Source organism: Cucurbita pepo, chromosome 15 (assembly GCF_057944985.1).
Source record: "Cucurbita pepo subsp. pepo isolate OVF chromosome 15, ASM5794498v1, whole genome shotgun sequence".
In the NCBI taxonomy this organism is placed as follows: Eukaryota; Viridiplantae; Streptophyta; class Magnoliopsida; order Cucurbitales; family Cucurbitaceae; genus Cucurbita; species Cucurbita pepo.
The window spans coordinates 11,283,141-11,304,650 of NC_141812.1; the positions used below are offsets into that span (position 1 = coordinate 11,283,141).

Genomic DNA, 21,510 nt, shown 5'->3' on the forward strand with positions numbered 1-21,510 from the left:
TGGACTTGTTGGTGTGATTTCTGTGGTGCTTTACGGTCCTCGCCAAAAATAAGAAATTTGAAAACAAAAATCGTGTTCAGGAGGGCTCGAAGATGGGATCAACTGCTGCAGACAATCATCATCAACCGCTGCTGCCGGCGACGGCGGCGTTGTTGTCGTCTCCGTCACTATTTTCGAATGAGCACGAAACTAGTGACGAACTGGAGAAGATATTATCGGACACCAAGTTGAGTGCCGTCCAGCGTTACAGTCGAGCTACTTGGACAGAGATGAAGCTTATGTCCCACTTGGCAGCTCCGGCCATTTTGGTGTTCGTCATTAACAACCTCCTCTCCATGTCTACACAGATCTTATCCGGCCACCTTGGCAACCTCGAGCTTGCCGCTTCCTCTCTCGGCAACAATGGCATTCAAATTTTCGCATACGGTCTCATGGTATTAATTATATATATAGTTTTTACACATTGATTAATTTAGAAAATGATCATGGATTTATAAGCAAAGAATTGATGACAGATGGGGATGGGAAGCGCGATCGAAACTCTATGTGGGCAAGCATATGGTGCGGAGAAGTACGCAATGCTTGGCATTTACTTACAGAGATCAGCCATATTGTTGACACTAACGGGCGTACTCTTAACAATTTTTTATATGTTTTGCAAGCCCATCTTAATCTTTGTGGGTGAACCCAAGGATATTGCTTCAGCAGCTGCAGCTTTCGTGTACGGTCTGATCCCTCAACTCTTCGCCTACGCTATAAACTTCCCATTCCAGAAGTTTCTTCAGGCTCAAAGCATAGTATTTCCCAGCGTATGTATATCGGCTGGGACGCTGGTGGTGCACGTGCTGCTGAGTTGGGTGGTTGCCTATAAAATTGGGTTAGGCCTGTTTGGAGCGTCGTTGGTGCTCAGCTTCTCTTGGTGGATAATAGTGGTCGCCCAATTTGTGTACATAATTAAGAGCGACAAGTGTCAAGCCACATGGATAGGGTTTAGCACGAAGGCGTTTTCGGGGTTGTCGGGATACTTCAAGCTGTCGCTGGCGTCGGCGGCGATGCAGTGCTTGGAGATTTGGTATTTTCCGATTATGGTATTGCTTGCTGGATTGCTTGAAAACCCTGAGCTTGCCCTCGACTCCCTTTCCATTTGGTATTACATGCAATTCTGTGCAGTTTTCATTGGCTACGCTAATGAATGATTATTTGATTAATTTTCAATTTTAATATTTTGGTTTTACAGCATGACTTTATCTGAATGGATTTTCATGATTTCAGTCGGCTTCAGTGCTGCCGTAAGGTAATTTTATACCAATGAAAATTATTCCTTACTTAAACTCATTATGATTTTCTAAATGTGTCGATGTGGGACTCAACATAGTGGTGGTTGTTTTTGAAGTGTGAGAGTGAGCAACGAACTGGGAAGCAGACATCCGAAATCGGCAGCATTTTGTGTGGTGGTGGTGACAGCCATTGTGTTCATCATATCTGTATTCTGGGCTGTAGTTGTACTCGCACTTCGCGATGTCATCAGCTACACCTTTACAGAAGGCCCCGTCGTGGCGGCCGTGGTGTCTGATCTCTGTCCACTTCTCGCCCTCACCCTCCCTCCTCAAAGGAATCCAGCCTGTGTTATCTGGTACTACTTCAATTTTCACTCACCTCCCTCAATTCCACACATATAATTCATGTTCATTTATTTTGGTTTTGCGAAGGCGTGGCGGTTGGGTGCGGGTGGCAAGCCTTCGTGGCCTATGTAAACGTGGGTTGCTTTTATGTGGTCGGAGTTCCGTTGGGTGCCTTCCTTGGTTTCTATTTCAAACTTGGTGTCAAGGTACGTATTCAAGGTAAACGTGGCTGTCGTGACTTTGTTTTGGGGGCATGATATTGTCCACCTTGAGTATAAGGGGGCTGTCGTGACTTTGTTTTGGGTTGGGCTTCCCAAAAGGCCTCATACGAAAGAAGATAGTATTCCTCACTTATAAACCCACAATCTTCCACTAAATTAACCAATGTGGGACTCACTTCCAATAATCCTTGATCCTCAACCATTTTATTAGGGTGTAATTGAGTGATTGTGTGCAGGGTATATGGGTGGGCATGATCGGTGGAACCTTTGTGCAGATAGTCCTTCTAATATGGCTCATATTTCGAACCGATTGGATTAAAGAGGTAAGCATGATATATATATCATGAAAATTAAATTAGGAATGCTTATCATGCTTTATTTAATTTAACCCAAGAAAATTAACTAAATTTTTATGAAATTGCAGGTGGATGAAGCAGCTAAAAGATTAAACAAGTGGGATGACAAGAACCAAATTATTTTGAAGAATTGATTTCTTTACAGTCCAATAATTTAAGAGATCACATCTTGAATGTAGAAATTAATTTTAAAATAATATGATTTCTTATTAAAATTGTTACTCCATGGCCCACAAAAGAAGTAGAAAATAATATATTTAGAAAGAAGTATGAAACAATTTAAAATATAATTCAACATTATTTTCGTCTTTCAATTTCATTATCTAAAAATCTCTACTATATATATATATATATATATATATATATATATATATATATATATATATATATATATATATATATATATATATATATTTTTTTTGCATTCCTCGTCTAGATGGAGAATCTCCAAATTGGTTTTCACCTCCCCAATTTCACAAATTATTAAATGGGTATCTTCTTTTTAATTAGCCAATGCCAATTTTTTTTTTTTAAATTTTGTGTTGAAAATTATTGAAATAAGTAGTTCTACCCTAGCCGAGAGGAAGATCCTGGATAAAAAAAAAAAAAAAATCATAAGAATTTATATTCAGAATTGACAAATATCACTGGTGGTTACTAATATTTTGGTGGCCAAATTATAATAAAAATACATAAATATCATAACATGAGGTATGTTATTTTTAATATTTTGGTCGTCAAATAATAATATGTGATGGGAGTGAAAGAAATGGGGGTACCCATCAAGTAAAATATGATTGTAAGGAATTGAACGGTGGAGGTTGTGGTAGCTGGCAGGAATGGACGAGATTCTTCAAACTCCCCCCCCCCCCCCCCCCCCCCCCCCCCCCCCTCCTAATAGATTTTTATTATTATTTTTATTATTATTTGTTTTTCAATCCCCTAAAAGTTGGATCACGCACAAAACAACTTTACCATGTGACCCCACGTGGCCGCTATACAATTGTGTCTAAAATATAAATATTTAATATATAAATGAAAGGAATTCTCACGTGGGAACGAGAAAATAGAGATTTTTTCAATTAATTAACTAATAGTAGTAATTATTTTTTGTCGCTATTGATGACTGATCAGCTTATCTTTAAGTGCTGGAAAACGTGATGTGGGTAGGTTGAATGAAAAGGAAAGCTTATGATATAAAAAAACATATATTTATTTCCTTTTATCTCTTAATTATTATTTTTTTTAAACCCCATAAATTCAGCATATATATATATATATATATATATATATATATATATATATATATATATATATATATAAATTTTATAGCTTATATGTTTTAACGACTGATATTAAATTTATAAAAAAAATAATATATCAGCTAATATTCCATTTAATCGAAAATAAAAATGTAATATATTGGAGCGATATTTAAAATTTAGAGCGGTTAGCAAAAGAATACAATAATTGCCCGGTGGTAGGTAAGGGCAGGATTAAGAATAAAATAATTTAGTGTCTTCATTCCCACGTCAATACTGTGGCTGAACGGCTTTTTACGGTGGGGTAAAAGTAAATCGTGAAAACTACCGCGGGGTGGACTCGGACTTCAAATTTGAATACACCAATTTTGATTAGGAGTTGGTACTGTTAGACGAACACGACTCTCCACAATGGTATGATATTGTCCACTTTGAGCATAAGCTCTCATGGCTTTGCTTTGGGCTTCCCCAAAAGGCCTCATACCAATGGAGTTAACATTCCTCACTTATAAACCCATGATCATTCCCTAAATTAGTCGATGTGGGACTTCCATCATCCAACACCTCCCCTCGAACAAAGTGCGCCTCCCCTTAATCGAGGCTCGACTCCTTTGGAGTCTTAGTCATTTTTGACTGCCTTCGAGGAGGGGCTTGACTCCTTTTCTTTAGGAGTTCTTTGTTCGATATTTGAGGATTTGAGGATTTACCAATTTATTGGCACGACTAAGTTTAGGGCATGGCTCTGATACCATGTTAGACGAACACGACTCTCCACAATGGTATGATATTGTCCACTTTGAGCATAAGCTCTCATGGCTTTGCTTTGGGCTTCCCCAAAAGGCCTCATACCAATGGAGTTAACATTCCTCACTTATAAACCCATGATCATTCCCTAAATTAGTCGATGTGGGACTTCCATCATCCAACAGGTACTACAAATTTTTAATTCAAAATATTTGCTTGCCCAAAAATAGCCAAATTAATTCATAAATATTAAAATTTAAGGAGCTATTTTTTATATAGTTTAACCATCTGTTTGGCGCAGTAAAAAGTAATATAAGTGGCGGACAATCGGCCAGCTCTCGCTGTTACCCGGAAGGCTCTTAGCTGACCTTGGTTCTTGGGCGAGAGAAGTTAAAACAGAGGGCCTCCGCCGCTACAAATACTTGGGCAACAACGAACAAGGGTGCCCGGGGACAACAAAACAAACCCCTTTCAGGTTGGGAGTAAAGATGGAATCCATCTCTGATGACGATGTTCGTCAAGCGTTGCTGCAGCCGGCGGCGGCGGCATTGTTGTCGTCTCAGTCACTGTGTTCGAATAAGCACGAAATTAGTGACGAGCTGGAGAGGATATTGTCGGACACGGAGATGCCAGTGGTGGAGCGTTACACTCGAGCTACTTGGATCGAGATTAAGCTTCTGCTGTACTTAGCTGCTCCGGCGGTTTTCGTGTATATGATTAACTATGCCATGTCCACCTCCACACAGATCTTTGCCGGCCACCTTGGCAACCTTGAGCTCGCAGCTTCCTCTCTTGGCAACAATGGTATCCAAGTTTTCGCCTACGGTCTCATGGTATTTCATCCGTCTCTCATTTTTTAGTTTCTTCAGCATCATTACAGCATGAAAACATGGTCTTACAATGTTCTTCTTTCTTTTTTTCCCCCCAAAAGGCATCAAAAAAGGTTTCTTGAGACTCCAAAGAACGGAGTGGAGCCTCAACTAAGTGTAGGCCTTTTGATGGCTCCATAGGCTTCAAGAGAGACTCTATGCTTTGGCTTCCTTGAGCCCTCGTACGAATGGAGATAGTTTCCTCACTTATAAATCCACGATCTTCATCTAAATTAACTAATGTGGGACTCACTTCTAATAATCCTCCAATCCTTCCCTTAATCAAGGCTCGACATGGCTAAGTTTAGGGTATGGCTTTGATACCATGTTAGGAATCACGACTCTCCACAATGTTATGATATTGTCCACTTTGAGCATAAGCTCTCTTTGCTTTGGGCTCCTCAAAAGCCCTCGTACCAATGGAGATAGTATTCGTCACTTATAAACCCATGATCTTTCACTAAATTAATCAATGTGTGACTGACTCCCAATCATCCTCAACATGGTATACTTTGTTTAGGTGAGAATTGTTGGGAGTAAGTCCCATTTGGACTAGTTAAGGAAATAATCATGGGTTTATAAGCAAGAACAAAAGCTTGGACCAGCCCAAACCGGGTGTAAGGTTATATTTTAATAGAAAATGAGTGTAAATTTATATATTTATACCACCTATCTTTGTATGGTTGAAGTATGTTGTAACATTAAAAATTTAATTATTTAGACCTATATGTCCATTGTGGAATGCCCCCCATGAAATTGGGTGTCATATCTTAACAATGGGTGGCATTTAATGCGATTGTTAAAGTTATGATTTTTATGAACTTCTATATATGAAACAGTTGGGGATGGGAAGTGCGGTGGAGACTCTATGCGGACAAGCATACGGTGCAGAGAAATACGATATGCTTGGCATTTATTTGCAGAGATCAGCAATATTGCTAACTTTCACGGGCGTTTTGTTAACAATCCCTTACGTCTTCTGCAAGCCCCTCCTAATCTTTCTGGGTGAATCCAAAGATATTGCTTCCGCAGCTGAAATATTCGTGTATGGTCTGATTCCTCAAATCTTCGCCTACTCCATCAATTTCCCAATCCAGAAGTTTCTTCAGGCTCAGAGCATTGTGTTTCCGAGCGCTTTCATATCGGCGGGGACGCTCGTAGTGCACATTCTTCTCAGCTGGTTGGCTGCGTATAAAATGGGGCTGGGCTTGTTGGGGGTGTCGCTGGTGCTGAGTTTGTCGTGGTGGATTATTGTGGTGGGCCAATTTGTTTACATACTTAAGAGCAGTAATTGTAAGAAGACATGGCGAGGGTTCAACGTGCAGGCGTTTTCTGGGTTGTTCGGATTCTTTAAATTGTCGGCGGCGTCGGCGGTGATGCTCTGTTTGGAAACTTGGTACTTCCAGATTCTGGTTTTGCTTGCTGGGTTGCTCGAGAACCCTGAGCTTGCTCTCGACTCCCTTTCCATTTGGTATTTTTCTTTTTTTCCTGAAATTTTTAACCATTAAGTTCATCTCAGAATTGGGGATAGAGTTTTGAGTAATTATAGTCGTGCTGTGATTTTGCAGTATGACAATATATGGATGCGTTTACATGATGTCGGTTGGCCTTAATGCTGCTGCCAGGTGTGTTTGAAGCTCCTTTTTGAACATATTTTGTATTGATTTTGCTGTATCTATAATTTCTCCACGCGTTGGTTTGCAGTGTGAGAGTGAGCAACGAACTGGGAGGTGGGAATCCAAAAGCCGCAGCATTTTCTGTGGTGGTGGTTGTTGCCATCTCCACCATCGTCTCTGCAATCTGTGCTGTAGCTGTACTTGCACTGCGAGACGTCATTAGCTACGCCTTTACCGGAGGCGCCACGGTTGCCGCTGCGGTCTCTGATCTTTGCCCACTTCTCGCCCTCACCCTTCTCCTAAACGGAGTACAGCCCATCTTAACTGGTAATTAAATTGAACTTCAAAAGCTTAGATTGATTGTTGATTTTAATGAAACTAGCCATTGATTGTTATGATTTGATCTGTAAAGGTGTGGCGGTTGGATGCGGGTGGCAATCGTTCGTCGCCTATGTAAACGTTGGGTCTTATTACGTTGTTGGAGTACCCTTGGGTGCCCTCCTCGGCTTCTATTTCAATTTTGGCGCCAAGGTATTGCAACATTCCGTTTTGGTTGGGTTAATTTGTATCAGGAAGCTTTGTTTATGTTAACGTGTAATGAATACATGTGCAGGGTATATGGGTAGGGTTGATGGGTGGAACTTTGATGCAGACCATAATTTTGGTGTGGGTGACATGGCGAACAGATTGGAATAAAGAGGTAAAGATAATATACGATGATGAAAGGTAATTATAAAAGTAGTGCTGGAGAGTAACAGAAGGTTTGAAATGAATTTGGTTGCAGGTGGAAGAAGCAATGAAAAGATTGAGCAAGTGGGATGACAGTAAGCGATTTGTTGAGTAGGCCAGGCAGGCAGGCAGGCAGGCAAGGCAAGGCAGGCAGGCAGGCAGGCAGTCTTTTAGAGTTTCTTTAGTTTTAATTGATGTCTTTTAGAGCTTAGGTGTTTGAGGACGAAAACAAGGGTCTGTTCAGAGAATATGAGTCAATATGAGCTTCTTCTCCTTGACTATCTTCTCTTCTCATTCAAAATATTGTTTTCCTTACTCCGAGTGTGTTCCTTAGTGGTTCTTCGATTTTGTTTGGTATTAGAGTGTTATGAAACTTTAGAAGAATAATACCTTTAGATTTAAATTACTCAAGAGCCCCAAAAACGACAAGGAATCAACCAAGGGGAAAGTTTAGAAACGAATTACTTTGATGATCAAGAGTAAAGAAAACTCGTGATCAAGACTACTTGAATTATTTTAACATGCAAATCTAAACACAAAAAATGTCAAGGAACAAAGGACATTCGTACTAAAGGAACAACATGAGTGACTATTTATAACTTCAAAAATAAACCTTATAATAACCTGTAGTTAATTGAATTATTGTAACTTCGTGTTCATCAATATCATAATAGCCACTAGTTCAAAGACAATTCTCTAAAACTTAAAAAATACAACAAAAGCTCTTTAAATCTAAACAAGAATCTTGTCATCAATCTTTGTGGCATGATTAAAGCACCTTATTTGGTATCTTTTTCGAGTTAGTGCCATTTACCCAACTGATAAAAATGTGGTGGAACTAATGATGATATTGAACCAAAAAATTATCAAGAAAAGGAAGGAGGTAAAAAAAGAACTCTCATAAAGTATGTTGCCAATAATCCTTTCTGATACTAAAAGAAACAAGCAAATGTTTCAAAAACAGAGAAAAACCAACAATGCATTATGAACCATCACTTCTTCTTCCCTGCTTTCCCCTCCTTTCTTCTAACAATTTCATCAGCATATTTCACTCCTTTACCCTTATACGGTTCTGGGGGCCTCCATTGTCTAATGGAAGCAGCAAACTGACCAATGGCACATTTATCATATCCACTGACTGTAATTCTGGTGTTTTCTTCCACCTTTACTTGAAGTCCTTCAGGAATGGCCATTCTAACAGGATGAGAGAACCCAAGATTTAATACCAAGTCTTTTCCTTCTAGCATCGCTCGATAACCAACACCGACCAATTGAAGTTTCTTTTCAAACCCCTTTGACACTCCTACCACCATATTGTCCGTAAGGGTCCTGAGGAAATCAATTTAAATACTCATGACACAATTACGTTAACTCCTTTTCCATCAGGGACCATTCATCTGGATTTCAAAAGAAGGACAATTGCTGGTTGTTTGCATTCATAACATGAACTCATCTTGGGGTTCAGAATTTGAAGAGCCACATAAAAACAAGTAACCCATGTAAACTAAAACTTAAGAGGAAGAGAAACAAAATCTAAATGTTTTAGAAGAGTAAACTGAGATTAAACTGATTGGTTTCTGTGATTGTAAAATAAAATCCATGATGAGCTTACCTGAAAAGGCCATGCATTTGGTTGGCTCTTCTTGTCTCCAGTGCCTTCTTAACCCTTAGGATCCCAGAATCTTCCCTCTCAATCTTCACTTCTCGTGGATAAAGAATTGAGAGTTCTCCCAAAGGACCCTTAACTTTCAAATCCTGACCCTGCAATGTGATGTTTACATTGGATGGCACTTGAATTGGTTGCTTGCCAATTCGTGATTCCTTGCATTCTATAGTCTTCCTCAAGATACCAGTATGACTTACAGGCATTGTAGAAATGGTGAATCCATTTTTCTCTCCCAAAAATGTAGACCGAAAATTGCTGAGCCACAACGACGAAAATGGTTAAAATTGTAGAATGTTTGTGCTCTGTTAATGCTCTTAGTTTACTGCAACAACTTAGGGAAAGTATAGACTGAGAAAATGCATAGTTAACCTAAAAATTAGATCAGCTAGTTCCTGGTGCCTTTCAGAATTCTTTTCCCTCACTTCGTCCTCCCACTAAGAATTGGTGTTAATTGCTGGCTTCTTTCGTAATCAATAAGACAACTCCATATTGAATCTTTCACCTTATCATGAAGATCTATCCAACCAAACTGTTAAGCTTGTTCCCTAAAGGAGAAGGCAGTCTTCCCCTTTTTTATATTGATTAAGATAATCTCCATAGATGATTAACTCTTCACTTAACTTCCATTATTGAAATACTAGGTTGCAATAAGTAAGCCGGAATGACCTATAAATTTCATCTACAAGCGAGCTCAAAATTCATCTCTGGATCCCCTAATGCAAAACAAATCATATGCAGATGCATAGCAAACCAGCATTACTACTACTACTACTAGTGTGTAGAATTATTGAAAATTCACGGTTCGTCACAAAGGTCCCGTAAAAGTATACTTGAAATAACTCGAATTATAGATATTTCTAATTCCTGATTATATCAAAATGGAAGACACGCCTCTAATCAGCAATGAGTTTCAAGAAACTCTCAAATTGACAAGAAAGGAAAAAACTTACTTAGCAATCAAACTTCGATGATGGAGACACGGAGTAGAAGAGACCGCCATTTTCAGTCGCCAATAGAACACCCAATACGAGAGAGAGAGAGAGAGACCCCTTCAGGGTCCGATTCCGAAGAAGATGACACAGCGCCTTGCAGACAAGGAGTTGCCGAGAAGGATAAGGTGCAGACAGAATTCTGAACTGGAACTTTTGGGCTTCAGTGAGAAACACTGGGCCGTAGTATGTATGATTAGTGGACTCTAATGAGGCCCATTTTGATTTTGATTTTTTTTATTTTATAGAAAACGAATTTGCAATTTTGGTCCACTAAAATTTTGAATGGTCCCAAAATTTTCTTTAATCTCAATTACACCCCCTCAATTTTGCAATATTTTGTATGGTTTTGCTCTTGAATTTTCAATAATTTTCAATTCGTCCCTAAATTTTCCAATATTACGATTATACTTTTAAATTTTCTTTAATCTTCAATTGGACCCTAAATTTTAAAATATTATAGTTTTACTCTTAAATTTTCTTTAATCTTCAATTGGTCCCTAAATTTTGTAATATTACGATTATGCTCTTAAATTTTCTTTAATCTTCCATTGGTCCCTAAATTTTGAAATATTACGGTTTTACTCTTAAATTTTCTTTAATCTTCAATTGGTCCCAACATTTTGCAATATTATGATTTTACTCTTAAATTTTCTTTAATCTTTCATTGGTCCCTAAATTTTGCAATATTATAGTTTTATTCTTAAATTTTCTTTAAATTTTCATTGGTCCCTAAACTTTGCAATATTATGGTTTTACTCTTAAATTTTCTTTAATCTTCCATTGGTCCCTAAATTTTGAAATATTATAGTTTTAATCTTAAACTTTCTTTAATCTTCAATTAGTCCATAAATTTTGCAATATTATAGTTTTACTCTTAAATTTTCTTTAATCTTCAATTGATCCCTAAATTTTGCAATATTGTAGTTTTACTCTTAAATTTTCTTTAATCTTGTATTGGCCCTAAACTTTTCAATATTATAGTTTTACTCTTAAATTTTCTTTAATCTTCCATTGGTCCATAAATTTTTCAATATTATGTTTTTACTTTTTTTTTTTTTAATCTTCAATTAGTCCCTAAATTTTGCAATATTATGGTTTTACTCTTAAATTTTCTTTAATCTTCAATTGGCCCCTAAATTTTTCAATATTATATTTTTACTCTTAATTTTTTTTTTAAATTCCATTAGTCCTAAAATTTTGCAATATTATAGTTTTACTCTTAAATATTTTTTAATCTTGAATATTATATAGTTTTATTCTTAAATTTTCTTTGTCTTCCATGGGTCCCTAAATTTTGCAACGTTACAGCTTTACTCTTCAATTTTCTTTAATCTTCATTTTGTCTCTAAATTTGGGGATATTATAGTTTTACCCATAAATTTTCTTTATTTTTCAATTGGTCCTTAAATAAATATAGTTTTACTCTTAATTTTTTCTTTAATTTTAAAGGAGTCGTGAACTAGACATTCGACCAAAAAAAAGTTGAAAAAATTCTTATTTAATTAATCAATGTTTGTTTAAAAAATGTCCGAATCCCTCAAATAATTAATTTACTAAAAAATGCCGGCTGTTGGCGAACTGCTCGGATTGAAAAAGCAGGTATAAGCTGAGGCTTGAAATTCACTATCCCTACCTCAAATCCCCATTTCGCCCAACAAAATCAATCACTCTTGGGAAGAAAGCTCTGTGGAAACATGGGCGCTCTTCTCAAGCTCGTCGACGCACTACTGTTCCTCGCCTTTCTCCTTCTCGCTTTGGTATCGCCTCTCATCGATTTCCAGGTCATATTTCCTCAAACCCTTTTCCCTGATTTTCTGATCGATCTCAAGGCCTGGTACATTCGCCAATCGGGGGACTATGTAATGGCCGACTCCCCTCACTTCGTCGTTGGCCTCGTTTGGCTCGAGCTTCTCTTTCAATGGCCTCTCCTGCTTCTCAATCTCTACGCTTTCTTGGCTGCCAAGCCATGGTACAACACCACTTGCTTGATATATGGCGTTTCTCTAGTGGCTTCCATGGTATTCTTCTACTTCACCTCCTACCAATTTGGCTGCTATTCAAATATATTGTTTGATTCAATCAATAAATACCTTTTTGCCTGCACATTGTGTTTCTGTTAATTGCACAATGGTTCTGTTGTGAGTTTAGTTTGTAATTGGCGCAAAAAAGAATGCCATTTCTTGATGCTTGATGTACTTAGTTTGGGGGTGTTGGATTCTGGATAGCCACGTGATAGAAGTTAATAGCTGTGATTTGAGATTTCCTCTGCTAATTTTCATGTTGTTTTTCAGAATTTTGGCAAAACTTGTCAATTAATAGCTTTTAAAAGACCGTCATTTCTTGATTCTCCTCCGTATATGTACTTGATCATCTTAATTAGTGTTTTTAAAAGAAGCATTGAAGAAATTTCTTATCAGGCTGGAAACTGATTTCTTGTCGATATACTCTGAGATCCCACGTTGGTTGAAGTTGAAGAAGGGAACGAAACATTATTAGTGCGAAAATCTCTTCTTAATGGATGCGTTTTAAACCCTTGAGGGGAAGCCTAGAAGAAATAACCCAAAGAGAACAATATCTAGTAGTGAGTTTGGGCTCTCACAAATGGTATCGGAGCCGGACACCAGGCGGTGTGCCAGCGAAGACGCTGGTCCCCTAGGGGGGGTGGATTGTGAGATCCCACATTGGTTGGAGAAGGGAACGAAACGTCTCTTATAAGGGTGTGGAAACCTCTTCCTAGGCAATCAACCTTGAGAGAAGTCCAAAAGGAAAATCTCAAAGAAGACAATATTTGTAACTGGCGAGGCTTCAACTTTATAAGGCGTTTAGATTAGTAGTGCATTTGGGATAAGGTTCAAATATCTTCCGAGTACTCCTTAGATATTTCAAACACTTTGATATTCTGCTTGAATACATGTTGCAAAGGATTTGTTCTGCTTCATTTGTTAACCTACCTGTAGAGATCCACTGGTTTCTGTTCCATTTCTTGTAGGGAAATGTTGCTTATTCTCTGTTTCTTCTGTAATTTCAGTCTGCCATATTGGGTGAAATGGTTGGATCTAACCGAGCATCTAATACTCTAATGACAATATACTACCCCTTCTTGGGTTTGGGAGTTTTGGCCATGCTACGTGGGCTCGTGGCGTGCTCGAGCAAGGCTACGATCACCGCCACCAGACCCTCAAATGGCAGGAAAAAGAGAGCTTGAAGAGCCATCCTATTTCGCCAAAAGAGACCCTTTTGAGCTGTATCCGTTTTGGTTTAGCACACTAGCTGATGATGTTAGTTCTTTAGGTATTGATGCAGCTCTGTCTATGGATCATTCAGCATTTGCCTCTTTGAACCATTATCAGTCATACAAAGGGACCCTTTTGAGCTTTGAATGAAAATAAGGTACTAACTTGATCGAATGTAGAGGAAAGCTGACCGAAATTGATCAACACTGACTTGATCGAACGATTTGTTCGTTTTAAAATCATGTTAAATCCTATTATTAAAGTTATTGAATTATTAAACTGTTGTTCTATTAAGATTCGACTTGTCCTAGTATGTCCAAGTGTCATGCATATGCATCTAAATATGTTAACAAAACAAAATTGGTAGTAAAAACGCCAATTTATGTATAACTCAACCGTTTAAGACTAAACCCAGCCATTAAATTACTTACTTACTAAGTAATATAAGAATGATTAAAACTTACTTACTAAGTAATATAAGAATGATTAAAGAGAAGTGAAAGAAGGCAAATGAAAGTGAAGTAGAGGAAGACGTCAAAGAAGATGCGGTGGCCACAAAGTCCAAACTTTGGAACGGGACAACACACAAGAACCCAACGTTGACCAAGTTTTCTGCGTTTGACTCCGTAAACAAAATCATCACTTCATGGAAGTCCGAATCGACGGCCAGCAGTGAGCCACGCAGGAGAGGAAGGGCCGCGACTGCGACAACTTGGCATTGCCTTTCGGGTGATGACAGCCCGAATGAGACCCTCAAGGTCGAATAACTCCACGACAAACCAACCTACGTCACCCTCTGGTCCACCTTTGCGTCCACGTGTCACATCGCTGAGGAATTCTACCTTTTTCAAACGCCAAACGAACCACTCTTTTTTTGTCTGCTGCGCGTTGCTGGACACGAATTCAATTATTATTATTTATTTCTTTTTTTTTTCTTGCATGCATAATTCACTTCCCATTTTGTCGTGTCGGTTCCTTTTTCCGTTATTGAAGTTCAAGCCTCTCTTTTAGCTTCATAGTTAGAGTTGTCGTGTTTATGTTGGATGCTTTTTTAGTTAAACCCAAAAGCAGGAATTAAGTTAAATTTTATTTTTAAAAAATCATTTTTATTCACTATTATATTAATAATTAAAACTCAAATATTAAGAACTTAATCACATATCTCCAGAATAATATGATATTGGACATGGTTAAGTACTTTTCATAATAGTATGATATTGTCCACTTTGAGCATAAGCTCTCGTGGCTATGCTTTGGGCTTTTCCAAAAAGCCTCGTACGGATGGAGATAACATTCCTCACTTAAAACTCATGATCTTTCACTAAATTAACCAATGTGGGACTCACTCCCAATAACACTTAACCGTTTGTGCATATTCATATTCATGGATTTGATGAAGGAGTTATTAAAGTAATTTAATTTAATTTAATGTTGAGTAAGGTCGCGTGATTGAAGGGTACTATGTCCCATTTGTCAAATCAGAAAGCTCAAATGAGCTATCCTCCTCAATACTCTAAACTCTTCTTGATTTGATATTTTTACACCAAAATTCAACAATTTTTATTTATTTATTATATATATATATATATATAATTTTCCTTCTACATTTAAGCAATTTCAAGTCAACTTGCATGGTCCCATAAACATTTATTCTCAAAATTTAATTTCTTTACATTTTTATTAGTTTCCCCCAAAAAAGAAAATCCCAAACTCTTCTATGACAACATATATATATTTTAGAACAAACATTACAATCTTAACCTTATAATTGGATTTTTGTCTCTTATAAATCTTCCATTCCAAAAAAAAAAAAAAAAAAAAAAAAAAAAAAAAAAAAAAAAAAAAAAAAGTTATTGATCTAGATGAGAGGAGGCTCAGTGACACTTTGTTTGAGTAGAAGATTATTGGGAGTACAACCAAAACACCAGGATAAGAGGAAGATCACGAGTATATAAGTATAACAGTTCAAGCCCACCGCTAGCAGATATTGTCTGCTTTTATTCTTTACGTATTGAAGTCAGCCTCACGATTTAAAAATATGTCTACTGGATAGACATTTCCACATCTTTATAAAGAATGATTCGTTCCCCTAGAATATCTTCAACTGGGGTTTGTTGTAAAAAAAAAAAAAAAAAAAAAAAAACATCTATATATATGCAAGTATTTGAACATTATTGAGATGTTATTAACATTTCATTTAATAGAATAAAGGTAAGCAATACTTATATTGATGAACATTACATATTAATTCACAAAAATTACGTTATTATTGAATGTATATCATTAATTTTTAGTATGTATTAATGATGGATTCGATCCTCAATTTAGCTCTCTTAAATTAGGAAATGACAAACCATCTTTTTCAAGAATTCATTCATTCATCTCTTACACATTATTATTGTCTATATCATAAATCATATTCCATTAACCAATTACCCCAAGAAAACTCCAATATTTCAAACATGGCTTCATTAAATCAAGTTATATAGCCTTTAAGTTTCATATTCACTAAAAAAAAAAAAACATCCCATTTGGTTTTAAAAATTTATAATATAGGTTGATAATGATGATACCCAAAACTTTATTAAAGATTGGGAATGCTTCCTTTCATTTATTGCAATGATTTATAAAGATTAGGGTGTAGTTATTGATTCATATTATAAATAATTATCCTCATAATATATGGTATCTTATGAAATAAATGGAATGTCAAATAAACTCCCATATATGTGTAAATGTGTATATGTGACAGAACATTTTGACTCCCATTTATTTTCCTTAAATGGGTTTGTGATAAACATTACATATTATTTTTAGTTTATAATATTTAAATTAAAAAATAAAAAATATATGATTGGAGAAGGAGTAGTTGGAAAAGGTAGGAGGTTGTTTGGGGAGAGTTTTTAAGACAATAAATGGGTAGAAATTGGAATGTTAAAAGTTTCCAAAGAATATTCATGAAAATAAAATAAAATAAAATAAAATAAAATATTGGTAGAGCGTTGTTTGGTAGCCGTCATTCATTGCACTAAAGCTCTACTACACCACCTAGGGCACAAGGAAATATAATTTAATTTAAAAATTTGTTCTTGATTTCTCTCATAATGCGTGTGGAGCAATTACGTCTGTTTCAGCCACCATTAAATGCAAACCCACCCTCTCAATACGCTCTGCAATTACTCCTCTTTCCCCCACTTTTCTTCCTCTCCACACCCACTTTGTCCTTCTATTTTCCTGGGCATCAACAGTCCACTCCCTCCTCCAACTCCATATCTCTCAAAATTAACCCCCCCCCCCCCCCCAAAAAAAAAAAAAAAAAAAAATCCCTTTTTGTGGTTTTGTTTCGTGAATTCCCATTTTGGTGATTTGGGTATTGAAGAAAGCGAGCTAAAAAAATGCCAGCCGGAATGATGATTCCAGCGAGAAACACTGCGCCGATGATCGGAAGGAATGGAAGTGTTGGGATTTTTGGGTCTCCGGCGAGTCTTCTTCTTGGTCAGGTCAGTGTTTAATTGGGTTTAGGCCTTGAAGTGGAATCTGTTAATGAATATTGGGTTTTGAATTGCAGGGGAGTATAATGGAGGGAGGAGGGCAGGTAGAGGGAGTGGAGTTTTCAGAGAGCGATTTTGGGAGAATGAGAGAAGGAGAAGAGTTTGAGAGTGCAACAAAATCAAGCAGCGAGAACCAGGAGGTGGGTTCTGGTGATGACCTTGACCATCAACCACCCAAAAAGAAGCGTTACCACCGCCATACTCAGAACCAGATCCAACAAATGGAGGCGTAACCCAATTCTTTTTTTTTATTATTATTATTTTTATTTTATAAACTACTACTTCGTTTTAATAATTTAATGGGCTATTAATTTATATACAAAATTGTTGAAATTTATGTGGGTTTTGTAAATTAAATTAGGTTCTTCAAGGAATGTCCACACCCAGATGATAAGCAGAGGAAGGAGCTGAGTAGGGAGTTGGGTTTGGAGCCGTTGCAAGTCAAGTTTTGGTTCCAAAACAAGAGAACCCAGATGAAGGTACACGAAATCCTTTTTTTTTTTTTTTTTTTTTTTTTTTTTTTTTTTTTTTAAATGGTGTTTTTTCAATTGATTTAAATCTTTGTTAAATTGTGTTTAGACCCATCATGAGCGACATGAGAACACCCAGCTCCGGACAGAAAATGAGAAGCTTCGAGCTGATAATATGAGGTACAGAGAAGCCCTCGGTAATGCTACGTGTCCTAATTGTGGAGGCCCCACCGCCATTGGAGAGATGTCCTTTGACGAACATCATCTCAGGCTTGAAAACGCCCGCTTGAGAGAAGAGGTACCTCGTCTTTTAGGGTTTTTATAGTTCTGATTGATATTGTCCACTTTGAGCATAAGCTCTAGTGGCAGGTCTCATACTCCTCACTTGTAAACACATGATCTTTCAACCGTACCGTATAAGCCTCCCCTGAAGCTTATGGAGCTCTCGAATAACCTCCTCTTAATCGAGGCTCGACTCCTTTCTTTGAGGAGCCCTTGAACAAAGTACACGAGCATAAGCTCGCTCTCATGGCTTTGCTTAGTCACTTTTGACTACAACCTTCGAGGCTCACAATTCTTTGTTCGATATTTGAGGATTCTATTTCATGACTAAGTTTAAGGTCATGGCTCTCAGACCATGTTAGGAATCACGACTCTCCACAATGGTATGATATTGTCCACTTTGAGCACAAGTGGATATCACACCTTTGCTTTGGGCTTTCCCAAAAGGCCTCATACCAATCGAGATAGTATTCCTTACTTATAAACGCATGATCTTCCACTAAATTAACCCATGTGAGACTCACCCCAATAATCTTCAAGCTAATTTAGGGAATGATTATGGATTTATAAATAAAGAATAATATTATACCACTGTAAAGAGTCGTGATTCCTAAGTTTCCGTTCATTCTTACATTTTTTTTTTCCCCCTCAAATTTGCATCACAGATCGATCGCATCTCAGCCATAGCAGCAAAATACGTAGGAAAGCCAGTATCGAGCTACCCGCTTCTTTCCACACCAATGACATCAAGTCCTCTAGAACTTGGAATTGGAAGCTATGGCGGCCACAATTCAGGCCTCGGAGCTGGTGGTGGGGACATGTATGGGGCGGTGGACCTTTTGAGGACTATAAGCGCGCCATCGGAGGCTGACAAGCCCATAATCATCGAGCTTGCAGTTGCAGCCATGGAGGAGCTGGTACGAATGGCTCAGATGGGTGAGCCCTTGTGGATGACTTCCCTCGATGGCTCCACGGCTGTACTTAATGAAGATGAATACGTTAGAACCTTCCCTAGAGGAATTGGACCTAAGCCCTCTGGGTTTAGCTGTGAAGCTTCTCGTGCCACTGCTGTTGTCATTATGAACCATATTAGCCTCGTTGAGATGCTCATGGATGTGGTAATTAAGCCCTTCGTAATCCCTTCTTAATCACTCTAAACATGAAATTAACATGCAAATTAGTGTTACTAAATGATTGTCAAATCCAGAATCAGTGGCCAACCGTATTCAGTGGGATTGTGTCAAGAGCTATGACATTAGAAGTATTGTCAACCGGCGTTGCCGGAAACTACAACGGAGCATTACAAGTGGTAAATTTAAATGCCCAAAATACAAATTAAGTACTTTCTTATACACACATGTTTATATTATGATCATCTTATGATTGATTCAGATGACATCGGAATTGCAAGTGCCTTCGCCACTCGTTCCGACTCGGGAGAGCTATTTCGTTCGGTACTGTAAACAGCACGGCGAGGGAACTTGGGCTGTGGTCGACGTTTCCTTGGACAATTTACGCCCGACTCCGGCGCTTAGATGCAGGAGAAGGCCATCCGGTTGTCTAATCCAAGACATGCCCAATGGCTATTCTAAGGTAATTAATTATGTTTATATCTTCACGTTGAGGATTATTCGGAGTGAGTCCCACGTTGGCTAATTTAGGGAATGATCATGGGTTTGTAAGTGAGGAATACTATCTCTATTTGTATGAGGCCTTTTGTGGAAGCCCAAAGCAAAGCCATGACAGCTTATGCTCAAAGTGGACAATATCATACCATTATGGAGATCTGTGATTCCTAACACTTCATTATTCTTAATTAATGTCACTCGGGATGTTAAGTTAATATATTTAGTTGTTTTTTTTAATAGGTTACGTGGGTTGAGCATGTTGAGGTGGATGATCGTGGGGTGCATAGTTTGTACAACCAGCTAGTTAGGTCTGGCCACGCGTTCGGTGCTAAGCGTTGGATTGCGACGTTGGATCGTCAATGTGAAAGGCTGGCCAGCGCCATGGCCACAAGTATTCCTACTGGTGATGCTGGTGGTAATTTCTCGGTTTCAAAATTCTATATTTATAATCATTTTTGGAATCAAATAAATTACAAAAGAAAATGACGTTAAATTGTTATCAGTGATAACCAATCAAGAAGGAAGAAAGAGCATGTTGAAGCTGGCAGAGAGAATGGTGATGAGCTTTTGTGGCGGAGTGAGCGCGTCCACCACACACACATGGACAACTCTGTCGGGAACCGGGGCGGATGATGTTCGAGTTATGACTAGAAAGAGTGTTGACGATCCCGGCAGACCACCCGGCATTGTCCTCAGCGCCGCCACTTCATTTTGGCTTCCTGTTCCTCCTAAAAGAGTGTTCGATTTTCTCAGAGATGAAAATTCTCGTAATGAGGTATGTGTTCTATATTAGGAATCACGACTTTTCACAATGGTATGAAATTGTCCACTTTGAGCATAAGCTCTCGTGACTTTGCTTTAGACTTTCCCAAAAGGTCTTATACCAATGGAGATAGTTAACTTCAAGATTAGGGGTTGAATTTTTAGTTGATTTTTCCATTACCTTTAATCGTATATAAACGTGTAGAAATTGATTGGATTTTTAGATGAAATTGAGATTAAAAATGACGATATTCAACCTCATGTTACAGTGGGATATTCTTTCGAACGGTGGAATTGTGCAAGAAATGGCTCACATTGCCAATGGACGCGACACAGGAAACTGTGTTTCATTGCTACGAGTAAACGTAAGTTCCACTTATAACTTTAGATTTTAAATTAGCGTGGGTGTGTAACAATCGTTTTATCGTGTTCTTAAAATATTTTTGTGAAATTTCAATTGCAATACTATATAAAATTTATACATGGTGTATATTGAAATAAAATATTTTATTAATTAGCTTTTTTTTTTTTTTTTTTTTTTTTTTTTTTTTTTTTTTTGTGTGTAAAATTTAGAGTGCAAATTCAAGCCAAAGCAACATGTTGATATTACAAGAGAGCAGCACAGATGAAACAGCCTCGTTTGTGGTGTATGCGCCGGTGGACATTGTGGCCATCAACGTGGTGCTAAACGGTGGAGATCCCGATTATGTCGCCCTTCTCCCGTCTGGATTTGCCATTCTTCCCGACGGAAGCACCACGTCGGACGGCGGCGCTAATGGCGTGGCGGAACATGGATCCGGCGGGTCGCTTTTAACAGTTGCATTTCAGATTTTGGTGGACTCGGTTCCGACAGCTAAACTTTCTCTTGGGTCAGTCGCAACAGTCAACAATCTGATTGCCTGTACCGTTGAGAGGATCAAAGCCTCTTTGTCATGCGAGAATCAGTGAGCCCTCACCCTCAACTCAATGGGGTTTGAATGAATTCAATTAGCAGAGAGGGAAGAAGTCAAGAACGCACCTCGAAGAAGAAGGATGGAGGTAAGGATTTAATGGTGGGGGTTCGGGTATTGACTTTGTCCATTATCATTATTGTTTGTGTAGCTAAGCTTGTGGGCATTATTTTAGGGTTCTTATGAGTTGAACTTGTTTATAGCATAATCCTGTGGTGTCTTTGTTTTAATGTTCTTTTCAATGTGGGGTACCCATACCCTATTGCCTATAAAACTATAATATAACCTTACCAACTTCTTTTTCATTTCAAATTTTATTCCACCAATCTATGGACTTGAAAAACTTGTCCTGCTTTTAAAATTTGATTTAAGAATTTAAATGAGAGAAATCTATACAAGGCGTTAGCTACTTCCCTCGATTTCAGTACTACTTTTCATCACCGAAGGATGAGATGTGTTAGTGCTTGTATGTTAGATTTTGTAGGTAGTTGTAACTCGAGGTTACATTTAATGGAATCGCGTACAACAATAGATTTCATCTCATTTTTCAAAAAGAT

The 21,510-nt window shown here is 37.8% G+C and overlaps 4 protein-coding genes and 1 pseudogene across 6 annotated transcripts; 4 read left to right on the plus strand and 1 right to left on the minus strand.

The window, feature by feature from the left end:
• The first annotated feature begins 54 nt into the window (after window positions 1–54).
• LOC111811691 (protein DETOXIFICATION 40-like) lies at window positions 55–2,333 on the plus strand (annotated as a pseudogene). The gene is made up of 7 exons (XR_015411907.1): window positions 55–434; window positions 516–1,147; window positions 1,238–1,294; window positions 1,394–1,633; window positions 1,710–1,828; window positions 2,080–2,166; window positions 2,268–2,333. The product of XR_015411907.1 is annotated as a protein DETOXIFICATION 40-like (transcript).
• A 2,185-nt stretch (window positions 2,334–4,518) lies between these two features.
• LOC111811685 (protein DETOXIFICATION 40) lies at window positions 4,519–7,825 on the plus strand. The gene is made up of 7 exons (XM_023698681.2): window positions 4,519–5,038; window positions 5,914–6,545; window positions 6,643–6,699; window positions 6,779–7,017; window positions 7,103–7,221; window positions 7,304–7,390; window positions 7,475–7,825. Exons 1-7 carry the CDS (start codon window positions 4,694–4,696, stop codon window positions 7,532–7,534), a joined length of 1,539 nt encoding a protein of 512 aa, XP_023554449.2. The 5' UTR covers window positions 4,519–4,693; the 3' UTR covers window positions 7,535–7,825.
• A 474-nt stretch (window positions 7,826–8,299) lies between these two features.
• On the minus strand, window positions 8,300–10,196 carry LOC111811801 (large ribosomal subunit protein uL6c). Its single transcript, XM_023698835.2, has 3 exons — window positions 10,036–10,196; window positions 9,032–9,340; window positions 8,300–8,748 (listed from the first exon to the last, which is right to left on the minus strand). The coding sequence occupies exons 1-3, from the start codon at window positions 10,083–10,085 to the stop codon at window positions 8,412–8,414; spliced, it is 696 nt and encodes a 231-aa protein (XP_023554603.2). The 5' UTR covers window positions 10,086–10,196; the 3' UTR covers window positions 8,300–8,411.
• Window positions 10,197–11,606: 1,410 nt separating this feature from the next.
• Window positions 11,607–13,589, plus strand: LOC111811848 (uncharacterized). The gene is made up of 2 exons (XM_087117880.1): window positions 11,607–12,095; window positions 13,106–13,589. Exons 1-2 carry the CDS (start codon window positions 11,772–11,774, stop codon window positions 13,280–13,282), a joined length of 501 nt encoding a protein of 166 aa, XP_086974006.1. The 5' UTR covers window positions 11,607–11,771; the 3' UTR covers window positions 13,283–13,589.
• Window positions 13,590–16,612: 3,023 nt separating this feature from the next.
• On the plus strand, window positions 16,613–21,258 carry LOC111811655 (homeobox-leucine zipper protein HDG2). 2 transcript variants are annotated; one of them, XM_023698635.2, is made up of 11 exons: window positions 16,613–16,810; window positions 16,879–17,090; window positions 17,223–17,340; window positions 17,441–17,629; window positions 18,279–18,731; window positions 18,821–18,922; window positions 19,006–19,206; window positions 19,482–19,656; window positions 19,745–20,016; window positions 20,273–20,368; window positions 20,577–21,258. In XM_023698635.2, the coding sequence occupies exons 1-11, from the start codon at window positions 16,706–16,708 to the stop codon at window positions 20,949–20,951; spliced, it is 2,298 nt and encodes a 765-aa protein (XP_023554403.2). In that variant the 5' UTR covers window positions 16,613–16,705; the 3' UTR covers window positions 20,952–21,258. The 2 variants fall into 2 exon arrangements, with proteins under 2 accessions (XP_023554403.2, XP_086974036.1); XM_087117910.1 differs by having other exon boundaries at window positions 16,613–16,805.
• The last annotated feature ends 252 nt before the right edge of the window (window positions 21,259–21,510 follow it).

Coding starts and splice junctions, on each gene's coding strand:
- LOC111811685 (XM_023698681.2), top strand. CDS start 4,694: ATGGAATCCATCTCTGATGACGATGTTCGTCAAGCGTTGCTGCAGCCG. Junction 7,018..7,102: donor AGTACAGCCCATCTTAACTG/GTAATTAAATTG, acceptor TGATCTGTAAAG/GTGTGGCGGTTGGATGCGGG. Junction 7,222..7,303: donor ATTTCAATTTTGGCGCCAAG/GTATTGCAACAT, acceptor ATACATGTGCAG/GGTATATGGGTAGGGTTGAT.
- LOC111811801 (XM_023698835.2), bottom strand. CDS start 10,085: ATGGCGGTCTCTTCTACTCCGTGTCTCCATCATCGAAGTTTGATTGCT. Junction 9,341..10,035: donor CATCGAAGTTTGATTGCTAA/GTAAGTTTTTTC, acceptor GTTGTGGCTCAG/CAATTTTCGGTCTACATTTT. Junction 8,749..9,031: donor CAAATGCATGGCCTTTTCAG/GTAAGCTCATCA, acceptor TGATTTCCTCAG/GACCCTTACGGACAATATGG.
- LOC111811848 (XM_087117880.1), top strand. CDS start 11,772: ATGGGCGCTCTTCTCAAGCTCGTCGACGCACTACTGTTCCTCGCCTTT. Junction 12,096..13,105: donor TTTCTCTAGTGGCTTCCATG/GTATTCTTCTAC, acceptor CTGTAATTTCAG/TCTGCCATATTGGGTGAAAT.
- LOC111811655 (XM_023698635.2), top strand. CDS start 16,706: ATGCCAGCCGGAATGATGATTCCAGCGAGAAACACTGCGCCGATGATC. Junction 17,630..18,278: donor ACGCCCGCTTGAGAGAAGAG/GTACCTCGTCTT, acceptor TTTGCATCACAG/ATCGATCGCATCTCAGCCAT. Junction 20,017..20,272: donor ATGAAAATTCTCGTAATGAG/GTATGTGTTCTA, acceptor CTCATGTTACAG/TGGGATATTCTTTCGAACGG.